General features: G+C 41.8%; 2 protein-coding genes across 6 annotated transcripts in view; one reads left to right on the forward strand and one right to left on the reverse strand.

The window, feature by feature from the left end:
* Nucleotides 1-14,338, forward strand: part of HERC4 (HECT and RLD domain containing E3 ubiquitin protein ligase 4) — a 50,787-nt gene extending 36,449 nt beyond the window's left edge. For 3 of the 4 annotated variants that reach the window (XM_063133052.1, XM_063133051.1, XM_063133054.1), the window contains 10 exons: nt 788-811; nt 1,409-1,507; nt 2,691-2,858; nt 3,432-3,575; nt 5,524-5,690; nt 8,236-8,302; nt 8,459-8,541; nt 10,356-10,539; nt 11,049-11,151; nt 13,046-14,338. In XM_063133052.1, the coding sequence (XP_062989122.1) occupies nt 788-811; nt 1,409-1,507; nt 2,691-2,858; nt 3,432-3,575; nt 5,524-5,690; nt 8,236-8,302; nt 8,459-8,541; nt 10,356-10,539; nt 11,049-11,151; nt 13,046-13,254 (1,248 nt within the window). In that variant the 3' untranslated portion in view covers nt 13,255-14,338. The remainder of the gene's footprint in view (nt 1-787; nt 812-1,408; nt 1,508-2,690; nt 2,859-3,431; nt 3,576-5,523; nt 5,691-8,235; nt 8,303-8,458; nt 8,542-10,355; nt 10,540-11,048; nt 11,152-13,045) is intronic. The other variant, XM_063133053.1, reaches the window with a different exon arrangement.
* The window catches only part of LOC134403036 (cytochrome c oxidase subunit 5B, mitochondrial-like), a 176,181-nt gene extending 156,061 nt beyond the window's left edge, over nt 1-20,120 (reverse strand). Inside the window, exons 1-4 of one of the 2 annotated variants that reach the window (XM_063133064.1) lie at nt 19,966-20,120; nt 18,177-18,247; nt 16,588-16,687; nt 15,738-15,883 (exon numbers count right to left, since the gene is read on the reverse strand). In XM_063133064.1, the coding sequence (XP_062989134.1) occupies nt 15,771-15,883; nt 16,588-16,687; nt 18,177-18,247; nt 19,966-20,065 (384 nt within the window). In that variant the 5' untranslated portion in view covers nt 20,066-20,120 and the 3' untranslated portion in view covers nt 15,738-15,770. Of the gene's footprint in view, nt 1-15,696; nt 15,884-16,587; nt 16,688-18,176; nt 18,248-19,965 lie in introns of those variants that run through there. The other variant, XM_063133063.1, reaches the window with a different exon arrangement.
* Nucleotides 20,121-24,346: the final 4,226 nt, after the last annotated feature.

Consider the following 24,346-nt stretch of genomic DNA (forward strand, 5'->3'; position numbering starts at 1 on the left):
TCAACTATGTTAACAAAATGGACAGTTCAGTAGTACCATCATGCTGTCATCAATTGATGTGGAAGGACTTGTGCAGCTAATGAATTACCTCAGTGAACTCTCTGAATATTCGCATCATCTCATCAAATGAATGTATCTAATTGATTACTCTTGTGTTGTCTGATTAAGTTAACATTGTTTATTATCTGTTCTATTGAATCAAATTTAATAAAAAATATTTGAAACCTTCCATCCCACCCCAAAAGAAGTGAAATCTGAGGCAATGGTACCCAAATCTTGTCCTTCCCTATACTCCAAATCTGGGGTAGCTAAGGCCAAAAGTAAGGTTCTAGGAAATAGGCTGATAAGTACAACTGCCATAAGGAACCCTGTAGGACATTGTAGCATGGGAAGAATCACCCAGCATACAGCCACAACTAAGCCTAGTGAAGCCCCTGCATGCTTCATGCAGGAGTAATGTGCTTGTGGAGGCTCTTGTGGAAGATATAGGGCCCTGCCAAGTTCTGCTCTGATGGCTCGTGCTGGACATGGCTGTAATGTGTATATTAGTTCTTGGAGGTGGGTGCAGTGGCATCACGTACCCTCTCTGGGGTCCATCTGTGCATATTGTGGTCTTCACATTTTGCCCTATATGTGCAATAGGTATTGCGAATGGCTTGTGCCCATTTTTTTAAAAAGGAAATAGCCAAATATTTCAGTGTGTTTTGCTTTTTTGCATACATATGCAGAAACTAACAGTGCTTTTCCCTCTTAATTACTGCTGCCTTTTGTGCACTGCTCTGGGTAGGATATCAGCTATGGATTAAATGAGGTAAGGGGTTATCTGATTTCCACAGTAAAATTGAGAATCAGTGTGGTGTAGTGGCTAGAGTGTTGGACTGGGAGTTGAGAGATCTGGGTTCTTGTCCCCACTCAGCCATGGAAGCTCATTGGGTGACTTTGGGCCAGTCACAGACTTTCAGTCCAACCTACCTCAGAGGGTTGGTGTGAAGATAAAATGGAGAGAAGAAGGATTATGTATGCCACCTTGGGTTCCTTGGAGGAAAAAAGGCAGGATATAAATGCAATAAAATAAATAAAGTTCTGGAAACCAAACAGAAGTATTGACTTGTCAGGTTTGTCCATGGGCCTTTAAATTAGTCTGATAAAACCACTACTGGATGTGCTGATCGAATTGCATATAGAATTCATGGATTAGGCAAATCTAATAGCTTTAAAAAAGACTGGGTAATTCTATATTGGATCTGTTTGTCAAGTAAAGCTACCAGGACTACATTTGTTAAATCACAAGACCAGTTTAAAATGTACTCCCCTGCTCTGCTCAAAATCTCTTCAGTGAAGCAGAATTTTACAGACAAATTTTGCTGATACTGTAATCAATAATAGATTTTTCTCTTGTTCTTTCTAGCTAGCAGATGCGCCAGTTACAATTTGCACCTATCCCTTTGTGTTTGACGCACAGGCAAAGACAACACTCTTGCAAACAGATGCCGTTTTACAGATGCAGGTGAAATAGTGATTTGCTTTAATATTTAAAAAACATTGTACAATGCAAATTCCTGGATTGATACTACTGAAATGTGTGTCCTCGTCCTTTTTAAAGTGGTATCTTCTCCTGTAACATTCAAAGAACGCTTCTTAGGTAGTACTTCTACAAGGAGAGAACCACAGTCACAGGTGAAGTGCAGAGTAAAAATTTACTTTACTTTGAGTATACAATCAGCCAGCCATCATGCATAGTGGCTTCCAAATCTAGTTTGAATTGCAGTGAGTAATCTGTGCAAACTTTGCTTATCTTTCACTAGGCAGATTTGCCTGCTAAGTCACTACTGATTGATATCTTCAACAGAAAAAGATAAATAGCTACTTGCATGGTTGTCTGTGGCAAATAAGAGCTGCTTCCAAGAGACCAGGGAGGGAAGCGTACATCACTTTTCTCCTTTTAGGAGACAGTATCTAACATAGGTGTGCATCGGCAGGTGGGTTGGTAAAACTTTTTGTAGCCCGGTAATGTTTGTTAACTAATTTGTGAGGCTGTGTGTACGTTTGAATTATGTGGAAGCTCTTGGTTCAACAGGAATATCTTATGGTCAGTATTATTGAAGCTTGCTATTGCTTGGAGCACTTGTGTAGAATATAATGGACTTACAAGGATTTGTAGCATTAGTCCAGTGAGGATCAAACTGTGTGCTGTGGAGAAGGCCTGACATGTGTCTTGAAAAAAGGAAGCCATCATGTTGGATGCATGCAGCATTGATCTCCAGCCTCCTGTTTCTGCCAATATATACGGTGATATCCTTCGGAGGGAAAGAGTAAAAATTCACTGAGATACCCTTGTACTACTACTGACTGGTGCAGGACAATCCCTGAAGCATCAGTTCTACCCAGAAAACATAATTCTATCTCCAAACCTTAACTGCATAGACAAAAGGAAGGATTGGAGACGAGGAGGCAATATTAACTGGGCTATCCCACAATTGCAAGGAAGGTTCCTCCCCAATGTCCTGGGAGATTATTGAGAAAAACCTGTGCCCCAGGTATCAAAGATCTGGGAAACACTGCAGTCGTGCAGTCACAAGCCAAGAATATTACAAGCCACTTGTAGAGTCTCTTTAGCATTAAGCCTGTCATGTATCTAGTATCCATTACGATTGCTGCTGCCACTAAGACATTTACTTGGTTTTCCCCAGATGGCTGTTGACCAGGCTCACAGACAGAATTTCACATCTATTTTTCTCCCAGTATTTGAATCCGTCAATCCGTGTTTGATCCTAATAGTGCGCAGAGAAAATATTGTGGGGGATGCCATGGAAGTCCTAAGGAAAACAAAAAATGTAGATTACAAGAAGCCTCTGAAGGTATAGCCTATTCACATGTTCATCTTTTGCTGTCTGCATCAGCCTAAAGGGCTCTTTCGGTTGTTCTCTCCCTCACCCCGCCCACCCCCCCACTTCTTCCCTTGTAAATATCTGTCTTGGAACCTGGGAGTGGGGCAAGGGAGAGGGGAGGGAATTTTGAGCAGATAAAACTGACCAAGAGAGCATTCAGCAGTTTCTTTCCTCCAGCCACTCAAAATCATAGCCTCCTGAGGCTGCTTTTTGGTTTTTTAGGGGTTAGGGTGGGGGATCTGTTGGGCTTTCACTACACACATTTGTAAAGATGGGTGGGAAAAACCTGTAGATTGCCCTTCAGCTTACATTCCTCAGAGAGCCAATCCCAGGTCTGTGGGGAAAAATGTGCTTGTATAATATATGTGTTTCCAAATATGCGTTTTTCATGTCCATACATTGCATTTTTATGTGTGCATGTAAAACGTTTTGCAAGATTTAATGTGTGAATTGGCCTTTATTCAGACTCTTCGTTGTGCATTTTCTTATCTGTGTTTGTAATTTCTTTTTAATGTCGTATGCTAACTGCATTGCCAATGTTAGGTTATTTTTGTAGGGGAAGAAGCGGTTGATGCAGGGGGAGTCCGCAAAGAATTTTTCTTACTGATCATGAGAGAGCTGTTAGATCCCAAGTATGGAATGTTTAGGTATAATGAAGACTCCAGGCTCATTTGGTTCTCAGATAAGGTATGTAATTTCTTGGTGGTTTTTTTTTTTATGGTGGCAGTGAAAGAATTCTTGCCTTCCAATGTGATCCTATGGGTGCTTAGAGAAGGATACTACTACATTATAGCTGCACAGTGCACACCAGCTGTCATCCTGTGGTCTATGATAGCATTTGCTGAGCTAGGCTTTGTGCTTCACCCTGAATATGTTTATTTCTGTCCTCTTCCCTTGGTGGTCATAGACATGTGCAATGTAGACCTGCAGCTGTGGCCAGTTATGTCAGTGTTGTGTTTTATGGCTGATATGTGCAATTTATTACTTTTTGATCTGCTTGTGTTTTATAGAGTTTGTTTGGGTCTTTTCTGTTAGCTGAATTTTTGGGTCAGTCCTCATGTTTTTGTAATCACTGCATTACACAGGTACATGGGGGTTCTTTGTTACTGCTTGTTTTATTTATTATGAAAATCTATATCCTGTTCTTCAGTTTGAAGATGTTAGAGCATCTTCAAAACTTAAATAACACCATTAAATTAAAAGCAACTGCAGCAGCGTAATCTTCAAGTGACATGCTCAAGCATTAGAACACATCTGGAACTGCTAAAATCTGAAAGGCCCAGGCAAATAAAAAGGTCTTCACCTTTTACCAAAAAGATAACAGAGGTCAATTTGCAAGCCTACAGTGGGAGGTTATTCTGCATCTGAGATGCCACAACTGAAAAAGTCCTTCCTCCTGTCACAATCTACCTTGGTTCAGAACACAGGGGGACTGAGAGAAGGGACTCCAAGGATGATCTTAATACTTGGGCAGGTTCATGAGGAAAAAGGCTGTTTCTGAGTTACCTTGGTTCTAAATTGCTTTAGAGTTTTAAAGGAAGAACCAGCACCTTACACTTGTCAGAAATGAGACCAAGTTCTTTGAGATGACTGATGACTCTGATTCTGAATCAGAGTTGGAGCAGCTAGATCAAACCATGGGGGAGGAATCTTCCCCAGAGCCCCAAGGTGCTGGGAGAGAGTCTTCTTAAGGCCTTGTCAAACAGATGGCCTAGGCCTAGTGGCCGCCTCCCCCCTCCACTGTGAGAACTCAAGTTTCCAAGGAAGAGAAGGAAGAGGAACATGGCTTGAGAGACGCTAGAGCGTGTTGCAAGTCAAAGTGGGAGGAGTTAGGAATGGGGCTAAGACACTCCACCAGTATAGTCGCTCTTAGAAACCAATGCAGAAGGGAATCGCCTAAGGGAGGAGTGTCAAGTTTGACCATGGGGGTTCACGGGCAGACTGTTGGCAACTTCACTGCCCTACAGATCATCTTCCTTAATAGAGGTCTTAGATTAGCTGTTCATCGCCTGGGGCACTGGCAGTCCAAGAACTTCCTTGAATCTGTAGAAAGGCTAGACTTCGCTTAATAAAGCTGTAATAGCTTGAAGCTTTGGGTCTCCATGTTGTTGATTGCGAAGGGGGAGAACGATCAACTCTGACAACATTGTGCTGAGAAATAGAGAGGCAGCCAGTATGGGGTTTTTTTTTAGTCTGGTGAGATGTTTATCATAGAATCATAGAATAGTAGAGTTGGAAGGGGCCTATAAGGCCATTGAGTCCAACACCCTGCTCAATGCCGGAATCCACCTTAAAGCATCCCTGAGAGATGGCTGTCCAGCTGCCTCTTGAAGGCCTCTAGTGTGGGAGAGCCCATGACTTCCCTAGGTCACTCGTCCCATTGTCATATTGCTCTAACAGTCAGGAAGTTTTTCCTGATGTCCAGCTGGGGCCAATGACACTTTCATATACTGTTTTCAAACTGCTTTCAAAGTGTTATATCCTGCTTGGTGTAGAACTGGCCATTGTGATACTACTTGAGATCTAACAGTAGTTGAACATAACATGGTTTCTAAAACTTAAGCAATACGTATGTCTTCATAGTACTGTGCTGTTTAAATTCGTTTAATTTCAAAAATTTTTTGTACATTTGCAGACCTTTGAAGACAGTGACTTGTTTCATCTGATTGGTGTTGTCTGCGGGCTAGCAATATATAATTTTACTATTGTAGAGCTTCACTTCCCCTTGGCTTTGTATAAAAAACTTCTGAACAAGAAACCTTCCCTGGAAGACCTTAAAGAACTAATGCCCGATGTTGGCAGGTAAGTTCATTGTAACGGAAAATACAATCAGGACACAATTCTGTAGCATTATCACCTGAGGTACAGGTGGATTTAGTAGCATGAAGCACCTTTCATCAACTTAGACAAATACAGTATATCAGCTGCGTCCATATCTGAACAGAGATAACCTAGCTGTAGTTATCTATGCCCTGGTAACTCTCCTCTGGATTACTGCAATGTGTTATATGTTGGGCTGCCTCTGTAAACGACCCTGAAACTTCATTTGGTCCAAAAGAGGGCAGAGAGATTGTTAGCAGGGACTAGTCAATGTGATCATATTATGCCAGTACTTTTCCATTTGCACTGGCTGCAAGTTCATTTTGTTGTCTGTTCCAAAGTGCTGTTTGGTATCAACATTCAAAGCCCTAAAAGGCTTGGGGCAAAGGTATCTGAAGAATGGTCTCTTCCCATATATGCCTGCCTAGACCCTAAGATTGTCTTCAGCGGTCCTTCTCTGGGAGCGCCTCCCAAATGAAGAGAGGTGGGTGGCTACTAAGAAGAGCACCTTCTCTCTTCTGGCACCCTGGTTGTGGAATGAGCTCCCCAGAGTGGCTCACCTGGTGCCTACATTGTGATCTTTTCAGCAGGTGGAGATCTTATTTTCCCAGGCTTGTTTTTCTTTTAGTTTCTGTCTACACCATGCATATATCCCGGGGCTGTTTCTAGGTTGTCCCTGTGTGTCCAAATGATGCACAGGGGATCCCAGGGTCAACTGGGGATGACCAGAAACTTTCCCCGGGATAACTGCAACCACGGATTTCCCAGTTTTTCCACGGTCCCGGGACAACCTCAAGGACCGCAGCTGATGTGGCGCAGGTTCCTGGGTCCTTGAATGGGCATGGAGCTGTGCGGGGTGGCTCCGTGCCCTTCGGGGTGGGGGATGTAACAGTTTCGCTGTCCCTGGGATGGCGGGAGGGGGGATTGGATGCAGAGTTTGGGTTTTTTTTTTAACTTATCTTTTCGAGGCCGCGTGGCTCCTCTTCTATAAAAAATTTAAAAAATTGGTGCCTGTGACGTCCCTCTTCCCTTTTGGGATGTCGCATGGCTTTCTAGAAGCTGGTGGGGGAGGATCGCAGAAGCAAGTAAGTCCGTGAGCCTCCCCCTCCCACCCACTAGACACTTAGGTGTAGATGAGCCCTGTATTTTTAATCTTTGCACTGCTTCTAGGTTTTATCTTAATTTTTATTTTATACTGTAGTTTCAAACTTTTAGATTGTATTTTATCATGATGCGTTTTATGGTTTTAATTAATTGCGGTGAACTGCCCAGAGAGTTACAGTTATTGTGCAGTATAGAAATGTAATGAATCAATCAATCTTAAGATCATAATTTTTTACAGCATATTTTAAAGCCTAATTTCAAACTAGTAGATTTTCAGCAGACAGAACATTAACTCATAAGCCCCAAGGAAGCTGTTCATGAAAGAATGCAATCAAATAGAAACTTTTACAGGGTAGTAATGAAATAGCAATACTGTTTTTTGAACAGGGATTTTTTTTATCAATTTAAAATAGTGGGGAATTACCGCAGTTGGTGGGCAAAAAAAAAAAAGATCTGCAAATGTTTTGGACTTCTTCTCCTGGCATTCCTGACTATTGAGCATGCTGGCAGGTTATTGTTTAATTAATTAATTAATTAATTAATATTTAGATACTGCCTTATCTTCTAAAAGCCATCATGGGAATTGAATCCCAAACATCTGAAGATCTTCGTTTTGCTCACAGCATTGTGGGACAAAATGCGCGCAGCATTGCAGTGTAATGTTAGCTCAATGGGCCCCTCTCTATGTAAAGAATCCTTGGAAAGGGGGCACTTTGTAGTTGGGAAGGGGGTGAAGAAGTGCTTAACGCTTTCTCCACCAGTCGCTTTTCTCATTAACTCCCCCCCCCCTTCAGTTTTCTGGATCCAATATGGGACCAGAACTTCATACAGAGAGGGAGTAATTTGCAGGAGAGAGTTCACACTTCCTTCTCCACTGTAAAGGAGTGGGTTAACATTGTAAGTAGCTGGAGTTGAATGCATAGTTTGGTTCCAAGTTACCTTTCATACAATATTACTGCTGTCAAGTGCAAATGTTGCCACAACTGGGGGCAACTACTCAATGCGGTGCATATTATGCAACATGGCAGTACAAACACAACTGCTGAAGTATACATGAAACTTGAGTAGGACGTAATTTCTCAGTAACTGCTGGAATGAATATCATACATATTAGTATCACTTCTTCTAATGCTGGTCCTTATTGTAGCAAATACAGCAAGGGGAGGAGGTATCAGTAGGCTTTGGAGAACTCTGAGATTTGCAGAAGAACAAAATATCTTTAAGGGGAAAATACCAGGGGTGGGGTAGGTATTGTGAACCACTCAGAGAGCTTTGGCTATTGGGCGGGATAGAAATGCAATAAATAAATAAGCATATCCACCATATCAAAACCATCAAACTTTTTCACTTTTATAAACTTATAATAAGCTGTGCTGTTAATTTTACAACTTGAAATGAAGGATGATAACATTTGATTTTTCAGGAGTATGCAGCAGTTACTGGACTATCCAGAAGATGATATAGAGGATACCTTTTGCCTCAATTTTACAGTAAGCTTGAGACCATCTATTGGCATCTTTTTTATGTGTGATAAGTTGGTTTTCTCTTTTCTGTTAATGCTGGACTTACGTGCTTCACTAACCTATTTTGAATAATGGATTCTCTTCTGCAGCGAAAAGTAAAATATACTCTCATATTATAAACAGATCACTGTTGAAAACTTTGGTGCCACAGAAGTTAAAGAGCTAATTCCTAATGGTGCTGATATTCCTGTTGTCAAACAGAATAGGTGAGTTTTAGCAGTGCTTGCTCACAAAATAAGTTAATGTTTGGCTTAAATTTTATCAGGGAGGAAGGATTTTCATTTTTAATTCAAAATTGAAGTAAAAAGTTGTCTGAAGTAGGTAGTTCTATCTGACTTCATATATACTACTTCTCATTCAAAAGAGCTTGCGAAAATATTATAGTTTGTTTGTTATGGTGCAAACAGCAAACATTTTAAAGAAATCAGTTCTGTTTTATTCCCCCCTGCTTTGCTCCGTTTTTTTTTATCACTGCAGCCACCAGGATGCCAGCTACATCCAGACAATCTTTCCTAGCTTCATAAAGCCAGAAATGAACATAGGTCTAATGCACTTCTCCCCTCATGTGCAAACTTAAAAGTGCTCCATTTCCGGCTTGCATTAAGCTAGAGTTCCCTGTTAATATTGAATCAGGAAACTGGTTTAATGTTGTCTAACTAATCAAGGTAATAAACTAGGATCTTAATTAACCAACTTTAAATTACTAAAACTGTTGTGGAAGGGGAGGGGTGAGGGAAGAATGTGAGGATTTATGCAATCGGGGAAGAATTGGAAAAGATTATCTGAACTCACCGGCTTACTAACTAAGCCAGTGCTTTGTAGAATGAAATGTTAAAGAAAAATGAAAAATCCTTGCTATCCTTGTGACCAGAGGCCAAGAAAATAAAGAAGAGTCCCACTCAATACTATAAAAAGAAGAGGGGTCACTAACCAGAACAAAAGAATCAAAAGGTACCAATGATACATGAAAAAAACACTATTGTGGTAAGTGACAACTATTGCTTAGTTCGGGAGTTTGGAATGAGCAGCTTTGGTTTTTCTGTCTGATCTTGCTGGGGGAGATTTGGTAAGTTTTTCTTAATGAGGTTAGCATGCCTGTATATATTTTCATAGTTTGGTAAAACTTCTTATTAGATGGAGAAATGGCAAGAATTTACTTGTATGCAATCCTTTTAAAATCCACTAACGGAAGGCACATTTAGATTGCAGCCTCATGAGATAAATATATGGGCACCTTTTTACAGACAGTTACATGCTTAACTTTAGACCAGTTGCCTTTAATTATTAATAACATTTTTTTTAAAAAAAAACAACAACCCTAGAAATAAATAAGAAACAGGAATTAAAATTTACAATTGTTGTATTTTTACAGTTGCTCATTAGAGGGAATACATAAATCAGTATTTGTACAATATTTATTTATTTATTTATTTATTTAGAATATTTATATACCGCTCCCCATGTTGTTTCCCCTAACTGAAGGTATTTATAAATTTTAGTTCTATTAAACAAAACAGTTTGCTTAACACGTTGATCCTACATCACTGAGTTCTTCCCATTTCAACAAAGGTTATCTATCACCCAGGGGATGTTCAAGACGAGCTGCCTGCAGTTAAAGAATGATCTGATGAAGAAATGAAACAGCTATAAATATCCGGAGTTAGCTGTTACTTTACACTGTTGTGTACACCACTTGGGCTGTTTGGCATTCATTATTGTATCTATATGTTCACAGTATTTGTTCAGTATGTCATAAATAGTTGTCACTTACCACAATAGTTTTTTTTATCTATTATCTATCATTGGTACCTTTTCTTTTGTTCTATTTAGTGACTCCTCTTTTTTTTTTACGTTACTTGTGACCAGAGGGCCATCCCTGTGGTCCTATTATAGGGTTCTTAACTGTGAACTATCTGAAAATAGTAATTGCCAATGGCTGTGGTTTATTTGTAAAGGGATTGTGACTGAACATTCTCACCTTTTGAAAATATGGTGGCTTCTCTTTTCATTTGAATTTTAGGCAAGATTTTGTGGCTGCCTATGTGGACTACATCTTCAATAAATCCGTGGCTTCTCTCTATGATGCATTCCATGCAGGCTTTCACAAGGTGTGCGGAGGTAAAGTTCTTCAGCTCTTCCAACCCAGTGAACTGCAAGCAATGGTGATTGGTAACACAAACTATGATTGGAAAGAACTAGAGAAGGTATGTGGCTATTCCAGAAGTGAACAGCTTATACACTGATAAAGCCTGTTTGATAAAGCTGTTCTCCAACACGTCTTGCTCTCTGTTCACATTTTTATTCCAAACCAATTGGCTATAAACATTCTTACTTTCTTTGAGAGGGAATTCATATTACCAGAAATAAGTTACTGAAAAGTAAATGATGGGTCTTTTTAATGCCTGTAAGTTCACCATTGCACTTAACCTTTCTCTTCAAATTTCACTTTAATAACAATTTGGATTAGTGAACGTTTAGTTGGAAGGTGAAAACTTATTTTGTACTATGAACACCAGTTCCAAATGTCCTGCTCAGTATGCAAACCAGTAGTTCCTGAATTTCCTGCTTGTGAGCTAAGGATAGAACCATCCTATATTATTATTTAAAGAGTCATATTTGTACATCAGTATTTTCATACTAAACGTAGGATTTCCTGATTTATTGTAGTTGTAAATTTGAGAGAAAGAAGTTTGATTTTGATTGTTTTTCTTAGAATACTCAATACAAAGGAGAATATTGGACAGAACATCCAACAATTAAAATGTTCTGGGAAGTTTTTCATGAGTTACCGTTGGAAAAGAAGAAACAGTTTTTGTGTAAGTAAACAGTTTTAATAGAAATGAGAAATTGGGCAGGGGCTCTAGAGCAATACTTATCAGTGGCCCATTTTACACATAATAGTAAACCATAACTTCATGATGCTCAAGAAGAAGTAAGCCTTGAACTTGCTTAATTCCCACCCACCCCTCTTCTTCTCTGGCATGGCCGTGTGGAGATTGGAAGTATCTATTTTGGTTAGTGTAAACTATGGTGTCCTCCAAATCTTTTGGATTACAACTTGTACAGTCCTTTACCATAGTCCATGTTTGCTAAGGCTGATGGGAGTTGTAGTCCACCACATCTTAAAGGCACTAGGATGTGTATTCCTTGCTTACACTAATCAGAGTTTTCCCTAAGTTCGGATGTAAGGGAAGCTGTAGCTTAAGAACAGAAGTAGATTCTTCTTATCTTTTCCCAGCCCCAGGGGAGAGGGGAGTGTGTAAAGTTGAGCATCTGTTGCTCGTGTGAGACAGGTCAATTCCTTTCTTTAAAATTTGGGAATAGCTGGGGGAGGAGTAAGCATTTGTAGAGAAAAATAAAGTTTTGAGTGGAAAGGAATACAGAACAAGAAGGTAAAGACCGCAACTGAAGAAGCTTTAATGCAGACACAGGATTGTCACTTAAAACTTCCAAATATTCTTCAGTATTTTCCTATTATTTCTATCTTCTCAAACTTCTTTTTTTGGAAATACTGGCTCAGTTCACACAACACTTTTCTCTATGCAGTGTGAAAACTCCACTCAATGGTGGAGTTTTTAGGAGGTACTTACTGCACAACATGTTCCAACTCCACAGCTGTATGAATGTGCGCTCCCGTAGAGTAGAGTAAAACTCAATGCAGCGTTTGATTGTCAGTTCCTCTGCCCTCTCTCCTCCCCCAGTCCTCCTGATGCTATCCCATCAGCCATTGCTGTGAAAAGAACAAATCCCGGCAGCTCTCCTAGCTCTCACTTCCTCCTTTGGCTGCTCTAGCCAGGGAACTCTGTAGCCAGTGAGGAAACTCCACTCAATGCAGCAAGAAACTCCATGGAGCCCTCCACACAACACACAACAGGAACTCTGCCCTGCACAGCGTGGATATTCAGGGTGGAGTGTTTTCAAAAAAGCTCCACCGTGGGGTGGAGTTTTACCCCATACAACACATTTCTCAGTAGTGGTATAACAACTCAAGCGTGGAGTTCTAAAACCACTGTTGAGAAATGTGTTGTCTGAACTGAGCCACTGTTTTTTATAATGTTGGCAAAGAATGCAAAGTTCATTTCTTTACCCTTGGGCAATGTCAAACCATTGTTTCTCCTTAAGTAAGGGAGGAGGATTTTGCCCCTGTGCCCCCATATAGATGTAATTGTTAGTGAAAGAGTGAGCTGCTGTGATTAGTGAAGAACCTTTGGTGGTTCAAGGGAGTTCATTATAGTTTTGAAACTGTTAAAGTGTCAGGCTGCCTTTGGATTCTAGTTGAGACTGGTTGAATCCAGATAAAGTTAGTTCCTATTGAGATCAGTGGGACTTAAATCATTACTAACTTGTCCCAATCATTTCAATAGGATTTAAGTTCAACTAACTTAGTCTAGATTCAATCCTATGACTTTTGAATGTATAGTGTGTCCTAACATTTATACAGATGCATATGTGAAGGAATTAATTACAGCTGTTTAGAACATTTGTTTAATGCCAGTTGACCAAAAATATTAATTTGTTAGTAGTGTTGTTTTTCATGAATAAAAAATGTCTTAATACTGTCAGTGCCACATTCTTTTGGACTATATCAATCTAAAAATCAAACCAAAGTTAAAGAACAATAGTAACATATATTACATAGCACTAGTCTGTGGTAAGTTTTTAGTCTTTATACATAGACTTTTCTTATTTAATTTCTTTTTCCCTTGGTAGTATTTTTGACAGGTAGTGATCGTATTCCTATACTCGGGATGAAGAGTCTTAGTCTTGTTATCCAGCCAACAGGAGGCGGAGACAGATATCTTCCAGTATCTCACACATGTTTTAATCTTCTTGATCTTCCAAAATATACAGATAAGGAAATACTCAAGTCAAAGTTGATCCAGGCTATTGATCACTATGAAGGCTTCAATTTAGTATAACTTGTAGATGCTCAGAATAGTGGAACTGTTTAATGTGGAAACATTAAACTAACTTTTGCATCTGCCTTGCAGTGGCACATTCAGTGAAAAGACGGACAAGGGTAGTGTTTATAAGAAGCTGTTTGTAAACACGTTCAATGATCTGATTCTTTAAAAGCAGCCAAAAATCCTTACGTACTAATAAACTGTCTCAGTAAAAACTCTGGAGCCACATTTTGCCATCTTAACAATAAAAATGCGACTTTGAATAAAAGCTAAAGTTTCACTAACTAAATTTTAGTACTTCACATATTGCAAAGACTTGCTGTGTGGGTTGAATATGTGCTTATTTTTTTCAGTCACTGCAACTATCACATGTAGATCTTCCATCTTGTAAATAAAGGGTTTTTTTTAATAATGAAATGCCTATGCTCCAATAGCAATAGAGTATTTATTGCTTGTAACTGAATTGGGGTGTCTCACAAGAAAACAAACCAAAAAAGGAAAAGAACCAGGTGATAAGGTGGAGATAGACATCTCTATTTGTAAAAATCTAATGATGCTAGAAATAGTTCGTACGGCAGCCTTTTTATGCTGAAACAATACAGCTCCTGTTAACATAAAGATGATCAAGACAATGTCAAATGTCACTATGAAGAGATCCCATCATTTAATCTTGGAAATCAGCCCTTGGCAAATGTGTAATTGGAATAATCTAGCAGCACCTGATACATCTGTCCACAGTTGTTGGCTAAATCTTCACTTCTTGCTTTTAACTTCAGCAGAGCTGAGATTTCATCCTTTGTTCTCACTGTCAGATGTTGGAAGAGCAGTTTTGCAGTTCTGGTTGAATTTTTACTTTTTCAGATAATTTTTAAATGCCCTCTTTTTAAAGATCTTTTTTGGACTTCAGTATAAGATCTCCTGATATGATCTCATTGATGGGGCTGGGGGCTGGCTTAAGTTCCTGGATGTTTACATGTTATTGATAGTATGTGACTTTCAGCTGTGAAACAAATATTTATTTTTTTTAGATTTATAAACTGCAGTGAAAACAATTCAAGCATAAAATAAAAATTCTTGGATGAAAATATTGGATTATGAACACATGTGCATGTAGATGTCTCATTCTTTCAACAAATGTGATCCCGTGCAGGAATTGCCATAGAGAAGTGTCACTTAGGACACATCTTTGGGGGAATTATTTTGAGGTTCAGATGTGCTCATACCATGTACCTGATCCCACCAGACCTCAACGCCCTACTCATCTGCACTGTGTTTAACATACTTGACAAGACCAATGTGCTTTCTATTGTTCGCATAGCTGATTCCTTGAAGTCAGCTGGGTAGTTTCTCATAGTACTTGTCCATGCTTGCCTGTGCTTCCAATTCTGAGTAGCTGCTATATAGACATGAGTTCGGATGATTGAAGATTCATACCTAATCCTGGATGCAATTCTTAAACAATTTGAATAGATATGCCTATATGAAATGATGGGGCACTGGCCCCTTTCAGAAGATACCTTAAACCACAGCTTTAACCATGATGGTTAAGCCAGAAAGCAGCTTTCTGGCATAACCACCATGGTTAAAGCTGTGGTTTAAGGTGTCTTCTGAATAGGGCCATAGTTCTGCAAGGAAATAGATAGTTGCACACTGTCGGTTCATGTGTACGTATTCTTCACCTTCAACATTACAATAGAAATGGGGAAAGCAGCAGCAAAAGTCACTCATACATCTGGAAAGGTCCTGTCTTCTTAATAGCTTGTTATATGTACCAAACTGGGAAGCAGTGGAAGGCTTTTGTGTGTAGCCTGTGTACTCATTTCAAGGCCAGCTATCAAAAGCTAATAAATAGCTACAAAGTTTTCAACACAGCCTGCTTTCCTTGCAGTTGTTAGTTTCGTAACCAAATGCTACATTGCAATGCTAAATCTTTACGAGAAGCTACCGCAGCACATAAATTATTTTGGCCAGGGAATAGCATGGCTATACGAAAGCTCATCTGATAGGTTCCACAAAAATATTTAGTTTGGATCATCTTCCCTATTCTTATGACTGCAGATCATAAATGCCATAAACTGGAATAGTTCCAGTGAATCCATGGGATTACTTTGGAATATATAGTTTGTCAACAGCAGTTTTAGGCTAAAGATAGGTGTGCATGCATAGTTATTATATGAGGGTGAATGATGGTTATGAGTATTAAAGGCGTCACTTTCAAGATCCTACTTGTACACAATCTATCATGCAGGTCGCTGTATGTTTTATCTAATCGGGCAAATAGCTTCAAGAGGTCATGTGTGTATGAATTTAATTAGGAACATACCCTCAGTCCTTATCAAGATTAGGGCCCCTGTGACTGTTTTGATCTGAACAAATAACAGAGATCCTGTTCATGGTACTCCTGTATTATTTCTGTTTCAGTGCTTCGATGTAGTGATCCAGCCAATCTTGATGCAATTACAAGCAAACATTTTTATTAAGTCTACAACTTGGAGGGGGGGGAAGCCTTTTGGTTTTCTTTATCATTTCTCTCAGTGAGGAAGGTCATAATGACTTAGCTTGTAGTAAGCCCCACATTGAGGGCAACGATGGGCGTCTCCTTTGTGTACCCAGAACCAAATAATAGCAGAGTTATCTTCCTCACCTGCAGAAAGAAAAACATCATTTTCATTTCTGTTGGTTTAAAACTCATTTTAGAATGCTTCCAGGATTTTATAAAAGGGCCAACTAGATCTGAAAATAGTTTTGATTCCCTAGGTTAAGGCAGGTTCTTTTGAAAACAACTACAACCCTGAAGCATTGATTTGCACACAATTCAACTAGAAACCAATTTTAAAAAACATGTTTCACAAAAAAGTGCTGTAACGTTTCGAAACATGCTAAGGAAATACTTCGATCCACTCCCTCCCATGGGTGCAGTGCCTGCACGCATGGAATTCCCAACTCCCCGCACATATGGGCAATGCAACAGACCACTACAAGGGCTGGGAGGTTTGGGCATGCAACCCATATTGCCTCACTCTTTCTGTCCATTGCAAGCACTCCAAGTATGCTCCAAGTGCATACACACATTTATTTATTTATTTCACTTATATACCGCTCCATAGCCAGGGCTCTCTGGGCAGTTTTCAGAAAGGATGTAATCCTTCACTTAGGATGTGAGTGGAAGAGAAAAGGCACTATTAAATTCTTGGAATTAAAAGGAGGCTGTTTCACTACAGCAGGACATGATTCTGCTCAAAATATCTAATAATTAGTAGGTTTTTAAAAGTTACAAAACTGGACAAGTTAATGTGTGAATCGGAGACATTTAATAAGTATCTTCCTCCAAATAATTCTGATACGTACAGATACAGCCTACTATTCTCTTGTCTCCAATCGACGGAACAATATGAGGATCTTCTTTGGTTCCTGAATATTTCTTGGGTTTGAAAATGTTGTATGGATCCTTTATACAGAACCAAGAACAATGTTAGCTAAAAGCATATTTCAAGGTACAAAACACTAGAAACAAATACCCTCCTACCATATTAGTGGTGACTGATAATCACTGAAATACATTTTGTTGTTAAGAATTCTGCAGACTACTTCCTACAACCCCCTTGAGGAAGGCCTGGCAAAAATACAGGCCAAAAACCTAATATAATATCGGGCTTCTCAACCTAATATAAAAAAATAAAAAGTTCAGCATCTTGAGAACTTGTTTCTCCCCTTTTTGCACCTTTCTTGGATGCTTCTCTCCTCCTGTTTTTGCTTTTGGTGTTATGAGGAAAAACTGGTAGCAATAGATGCTTTTGGGCCCCTTGATGAGAGGAGGGTCCCATTATGTATGGTGCCCTCAGTGAGAGGGTTTGAATGTAGCCCAGATGAGAAATGCAGTCCAGCCATTGTTTGTATCCTTGGCATAGGCTTTGTGGATAGTTGCAGAGATTAAGAATATGAGCTCCTATGTTTATTCATTTATTTATTACATTTTTATACTGCCCAATAGCCAAGGCTCTCTGGGCAGTTCACAATTAAAGCCATAAAATAGAGCAAATCAGATCATAACAGAAAGCTTTAAAAGTTTTTTTTAAAAAAATGCCATATAAAACCAAAATAAGTTACAGCTCAGGGAAAGCCTGTGTGAAAAGACATGTTTTAAGGAGGCATTTAAAGGATGTTACATTTTCTGCCTCCCGAACCACACAAGGGAGGGTTTTCCAGATGGTGGGTGCTGCTACAGAGAAGCCCCGCTGGCGAGGTTCTTCATGGCGACATTCCATTCATTTCAGAATGACCATGTTGAGCAATGTACCTCTGTTTTCTTACTGCAATGTTGCTGCTTTGACATACTTTGAATCTTATTGGTTTAAATTGTAATATTTTGATGCATTTTTTGCTACTAATGATTTGGATTAATCAGTGAAGGATTTGGTAGCTAAATGTGGATGGTTTTATGATAATTGTTTATTAAAGAAATGTGCATTGATGTAGTTAGGGAAACTTTGTTAGCTCAATAATGCTGATACATTATGAAACATACGAGATACATTTATGATTCTATATGTTATTGTACCTAAATAGTGATTATTTGTTTATCTTCCTTGTGAGGTGCTTTGGACTTAATTTGGAAAAGTGGCACAAAATACACATGATGATGCAGGTTTATTCCATTAATCAAACTAGTTTTAATTGATTAATTTACTATTCCTCCTCCTATCAGAATACTCTTATGTTGCTTATTTTTTTAAATCGGCTAACAAAGAACAGCATGAAAACTGCCTCTGTGAAACTGCCCCAGTTTGCAGCTTAAAATGGCAACTCAACCCCTTTCCAGATAGCTGATCTGCTCCAATTAAAAGTCTGCAGCTTGCTGCTAGTTGCACTTAAAAGTTAACAGTTCTAAATAAGTTGGTGAGCCCATTGGCTAAGATGGTGTATTGGCCCAGACATACTTCCCCTCTCTTTGTGGCTTCCAGAATTTTCCTTTCAAGTCCTGTAGCTTGTTCTTCATCAGTAGGAATTCCTGAAAAGAACAGTTAGAAAGCCCACCATAAACTTAATATTCTATGTACTGTTAGGTATGCTTAAATCTATTCCAGCCAATGGTTAGGTATGCCTAATTCAGCATTGGCTCTGGAGGTGAACCAAATCTTCTGTGAAATGTCAGTCTTTCATAACAAATCCAGCTAGCTCTTAATTTCCTTTGTAATTGGTTTCTCAAAATCTGTCTGTATACTGTTCCAGATTCATAAGTGGTGTGCGTGTGTCACTGCTTGCTTCTACTTTGCTAGCCTGGATGATAGATACATCTTTGGAAAGCTAATAGACTATGTTTGGGGCAATCTGTAACCTTTTATGTGGGATAAATCCCACCCAATGTCCCTTCCCCTTAGGAATCGTAGCTAGGAAAACCTTGAATATGAAGGCTTCACGCTGGAGGAATGAGCGCTTCTCACTTGCAACATCTACTTGCATGCTGAGACTTCCCAGTGGGCATTGGGTTGGCTGCTGTGGAAAGCCAGTTGCCGGTCCGGTCCAGGAGAGTTCTTCTTATGTACAGCTGCCTCACAAACCTCAGTGGACACAAGCACCACACAGCTTGCACACTTGCATTGCAAGTCTACATGTGTTTACATGTGTAGTTTATTGGGACATGTTTCCCTAGTATATATGCTCAGGAGTTCAATCAGTGACATGAAATATTAGCTAGAATCTATGTATTTGCACAATGCTCAGGAAAGAAAATGTGAGTTTAGAAACACTGGCAGAAATGTCAAATTGCAACCTTGTTTAAACAACTAAACATATTCTAGCTAGGTTTCTGCCTGACAGGAATGCACTGTCAGGCACTCAGTGGGGAAATAGGACCCAGTTGCTACCTTGATGGTGGGAATGGAATCATATGCCTTAATCACCCACTCCCTTAGATGACAACAGGGTTTTAATCCATTACATTTCTATATCACCCAATAGCTGAAGCTCTCTGGGTCATGGAAGGAGGCACTACATAGATGGTGGCAGAATTGTGCGTTGGGGTGGGAGTGGGGTATAAGAGAGAGAGATGGTTCCCCTGGGCCTCATTGTGTAGTTTCGCAACTTTTGTCTCCTGCCAAAAGTTAGAATCTCTGCCAAATATCAGCAAACCGCACCAACAGATCTGAACAGAAAATGGCTCTTGGTTTCTAACAACGGTCAGATCTGTGAAAGTAGCAGTGGTGGCTTCCCCATCTACTCTAATTCATATGCATCTCTCTCTCTCAAAACGAACCCCCCCCCCCCAAAAAAAACACCCCTCCACAAGCTACCTTCTGGCTTCAATAAGTAAGTTCCCTTTGGGGCTACTTGTTTTATATCATATACATATGGTCTAAGGAGAAGGGGGACCATAAGCGGTATGTTTCGCTTGCCCCAAACTGACGGGGCTTTGCCCTTCTGAGAGGGGTGGCACAGCGCTGAAAGGGCAAACAGCGGGCCCTGCAGCGCGCTCTTGAGCGCCGGACACGACCTCAACCACCCTCAGGCGGCAGCACGTTTGACCGCGAGGCTGGAGGTGACATAACAATGCAGCGCCTCCACACGCGCGCGCGCGCCACAAAAGCCGCCCCTCACCACTAGCACCAAGAGGCGTGTGGGGGGGTGGGGTGGCGGCTGAGGCGGCAGTCCACCGCAAGTCACCTGAGCCTCGCCCCCGTCCCCACCCTCGCAGGAAAGCAGCCCCATCCCTCCTCCGCCTGTACGCACCGCTCATGGCTCGCGCGGAGGTGGGCGCCATGGAGGCCCGCCCGGGGGCGCGAGGCACGACTCGCTGGAAGACGCGCAGCAGCAGCAGCCTGGCCGCCATGGTGGTGCCCGTGCTAGAGCCTTACCACCAGCCGAGCAAGGTCAGGCCGTCCTGCAGCTGCCGCCAGCGCTCACGGGTCTGCCACTCACTCACGACCGCCCCGGGGGAGGGGAGAGGCGGCATGGAGGGGCGCTGGCCGGACTCGAGGTGCCCTCTGGCGGGCTCCCGGGCCGGCTCAGCACCGGCGCTGCTCCCAGGAAGCCTTTAAACTTTTAACCCCAAACAGTGGAGAAAGAAGAAGACATTGGGGAGATGAGCACACTAGAGGCCTTCAAGAGGCAGCTGGACAACCACCTGTCAGGGATGCTTTAAGGTGGATTCCTGCATTGAGCAGGGGGTTGGACTCGATGGCCTTATAGGCCCCTTCCAACTCTACTGTTCTATGATGCTATGAACACATGCTCAGAAGCGCTCTCAAGTTCCAGGTAGGCCTGCTACCCTTTGCCCCTGCAGGTGCACTCTACATGTTAAGAGCTGCAACAGCCGGTAACAAGTGGATTAACTAGATGGATTACACGCCCACAAAGCAGTTTACAGTAACAGTTGAGCACAACAGAAAAATCCAAATATCCCAAACACCTAAAACGATATCGCTATAAAAGGATCAGCATACAATCCAGGTGATGGGAGCCAGATTCAAATCCCTGCAACTGCGAAACTCACAGGGTAGAATTGGGCCAGTTGCTATTTCTCTGGCCAACCTCCCTCCCTGCTTAATTGTGACTCGGGATGAAGTGGGGGGCGGACAGAAAACCTGAGCTCCTTAGAGGAAGACTGGTGTAAAAATGTAAGAAAACAAACACACCTCATCTGCATTGTTCACTGCTAATCTTGCCTGTACCTTCACGTGTTTTCCAACAGCTTCTTCCAACTTTTCTCCTACCACAAAAATGTGTTAATGGGGAAAAGATGGAATAGCTGCACAATGCCTTCTAACTGCTGTACAATGGGTGAGTAGACCTGGAGGCCTTATACATTTTAGGGACGGTGTAAAAGACGGAACGGAATGGAACAGGCCGGAACGACCCCATTATATTAAAAAAAAACATACCAAAAACAGTGGCATGTGTTAGCAACACTTGGGAACAATAATTTAGGACTAAAACCATTGCAATATTATATCACTATTAACCCCAGAACTCCCAAAACAACATCCGGAACAGAATGGGATAGCCGGAACGGCCACTTCTGAATGAGTGATATCAACAAAACTCACCAGTTATGCATAACTCCATGGCAGGGATGCAAGAAGCCACAAAAAGTGCAAAGAAACTGCGTTCCCATGCCCATTCCGCACATAGTGCATATTGCGCAAAACGGGGCGGGACAGCAGCTTCCAAGTGAGGTATGTTAACCAAACTCACCAGACACACATTACTAGGTGAGCCCGATATAATAAGCTCCAAAAATTGCCCCCAAACCACATTCAGATACCCGTTCCGGGCAAAAGAGCGTATTGCGCAAAACGGGCCGTAATGGCAGCTTCCCGATGAGATAAGTCAACCAAACTCAACAGATGCAAATGACTAGGTGGGACAGATATAGAAAGCTCCAAAAGTTGCCCTGAAACCACGTTCCGACACTCGTTGTGGGCAAAAGCCCGTATTGCAGAAAATGGGCCGTAACGGCAGCTTCCCAATGAGATAAGTCAACCAAGCTGCCGTTACGGCCCATTTTGCGCAATACGGACTTTTGCTCGGAACGTGGTTTCGGGGCAACTTCTGGAGCTTTCTATATTTGTCCCACCTTGTCATATGCGTCTGGTGAGTTTGATTGACTTACCTTACTTGGAAGCTGCCGTTACGGCCTGTTTTGCACAATACAGACTTTTGCCCGGAACGGGTATCTGAACGTGGTTTCGGGGCAACTTTTGGAGCTTTCTATGTTTGTCCCACCTAGTAATGTGCATCTGGTGAGTTTGTTTGACTTACCTCATTGGGAAGCTGCCGTTACGGCCCATTTTGCACAATACGGACTTTTGCCCGGAACATGTATCGGAACGTGGTTTCGGGGCAACTTTTGGAGCTTTTTTCATCTGTCCCACCTAATTATGTGTGTCTGGTGAGTTTGGTTGACTTAACCCATTGAGTAGCTGTCGTTACGGCCCATTTTGCGCCATAGGGACTTTTGCCCGGAACGGGTATCGGAACGTGGTTTCATGGCAACTTTTGGAGCTTTCTATATTTGTCCCACCTTGTCATATGCGTCTGGTGAGTTTGGTTGACTTTTGGATGGATTTCTCAATGTGAGCTAACAGTGTAAGGTTGCAGAACACAAGGCAAATGCAGTTTTTGGAAGCAGTATTTTAAAATTCATTTAAATCTTTGATGTGGCTATTACATGTGACTTCCAAGTCAAATCTAATAGGTACATCTGAGATTTAAAAGATATCTGGTCAACGGTTATACAAAGCCATGAAATTCAATAAACAAAAAACCTACGGTTTACAAAACAACGTTAAGGATGTACACTTTTCAACCAAGCACCAAAAAGCGGGGAAATTGGGAGTTAAGGCTCACCAGCCTTAATGCCACATCCTCCCTAAGGAGGCAGAAAGTACCAGTGAAATTCTCATTCTCCTAAAGCAGATAAACCATGAGGACAAGATGGAGAATAGGATATGCAGAGGTGACTGTGAGGTTGTGGAAAACTGATGACGAACAACTTAGAGCCACCTACTTCTTTTTTTGTTTAGAGCAGCCCTTCCCCAACCTGGTGCCCTCTAAAGGTGTTGGACTGCGACAATGGAGCAGGTAAGAGCCCCCCTCCTGCCTGGCCCTGCTGCCAGGTAAGCCCCCCCCCACTTACCTGCTCCATCGTCACTGGGCCCAGCCTTGAACTGAGCGCCCTGGTCCACCCGGAAACTCAATTCAAGCCTGGGCCTGGCGACGACGGAGCAAGTAAGAACCCCCCCCTCCCGCCTGGGCCCTTACCTGGATCTGCCGCCGCCGCTGTACGAACTGCGGTGGCAGCTCCAGGCAAGCACCCCACCCCACCCCACCTACCTGCTCCATCGTGGCTGGGCCCGGGCTTGAACTAAGTGCCCTGGTCCACCCGGAAGCAAGCCCGTACCTGCAGCCTTGCTTCTGGGTGGACCCGGGGGCTCGATTCAAGCCCGGGCCCGGCCACGATGGAGAAGGTAAGTGGTGTGGTGCGGGGGGAGGCTTGCTTGGAGCCCCCGCCCCCGCAGTTCATGCAGTGGCGTGTCCAGGTAAGGGGCCAGACAGGAGGGAGGTTCTCTGGAGTTGCAGCAGTTCGTGCAGCGGCAGGTCCAGGTGAGGGGCCAGGCGGGAGGAGGGGGGTTACCTTGTTAGATCAATGTTCTTTTTACCCAAGGACGAGATCCAAACAGCCCTTAAGCACGACTCCACCATTCCAGTGACAGAGGGTTCAAAAGCGCTTTATTGATTAGTAATCAAGGCCTTTTGAACTTTGGATCAAGTTCAAAAAAAAATCCACAAGGGGCAATCTAACATAAAAAAGACATCCATTCACAGTCACAAACATTTTTAACTCATTGTTACACTGTTACAGTTTCAACTCTTCTTTTCAATTCAATGAAAGCTTTCCCAAAGACAACAACCTTAACCAATGGGCTCAGGGACTCTCTTCTAATACAAACTATAAGCTTCCCATTTCTGAGGTCAATTGTGAACACCCACTCCCTCCATTTCCCGTCAGGGTCCATGGGATTAAAGGTTTCACTCACCAAATAGCCGTCTCCCATCTTCGCCCTTTCTAATCACGTCTGATTGCAAATTGTTGTTGCCTGTTCCCTTCCATCTGTCAGGTGGAGTCGATTTTGTAACCTTGGCTCGAATGGTCCTGTCAATTCGGTCTCCATGTCTGCACAGTGCATGTCAACCTACTAGAGGCAAGAGAAATCTCTCTTGGCGATCACTCCTCAATCTAGGCTCCACCGGCAGGCATGAATCCGTCTTGGGGTAGATCCGAGTCACGGCACCATTTGTTAGATCAATGTTCTTTCACCCAAGGACGAGATCCAAACAGCCTTAAGCACGACTCCACTATTCCAGCGACAGAGGGTTCAAAGCGCTTTATTGATTAGTAATCAAGGCCTGGTCTCTCAAAGGGAGCAATCAGACCAAAACATAGGAATATGGTACAGTATTAAAGCTTTCAAGGGGCAGGGCCCAGTAGCAGCATTAACCAATCAGAATGTAACACCAGAGCCCCCCCTTATCCTTATCTTTGCAAAACATTCCTCTGTAACAGTACATTCCGCCTGGGAACATAAAGCTATTGTTCTGGATAGATAAG

This window comes from Elgaria multicarinata, chromosome 8 (assembly GCF_023053635.1).
Source record: "Elgaria multicarinata webbii isolate HBS135686 ecotype San Diego chromosome 8, rElgMul1.1.pri, whole genome shotgun sequence".
Taxonomy (NCBI): Eukaryota; Metazoa; Chordata; class Lepidosauria; order Squamata; family Anguidae; genus Elgaria; species Elgaria multicarinata.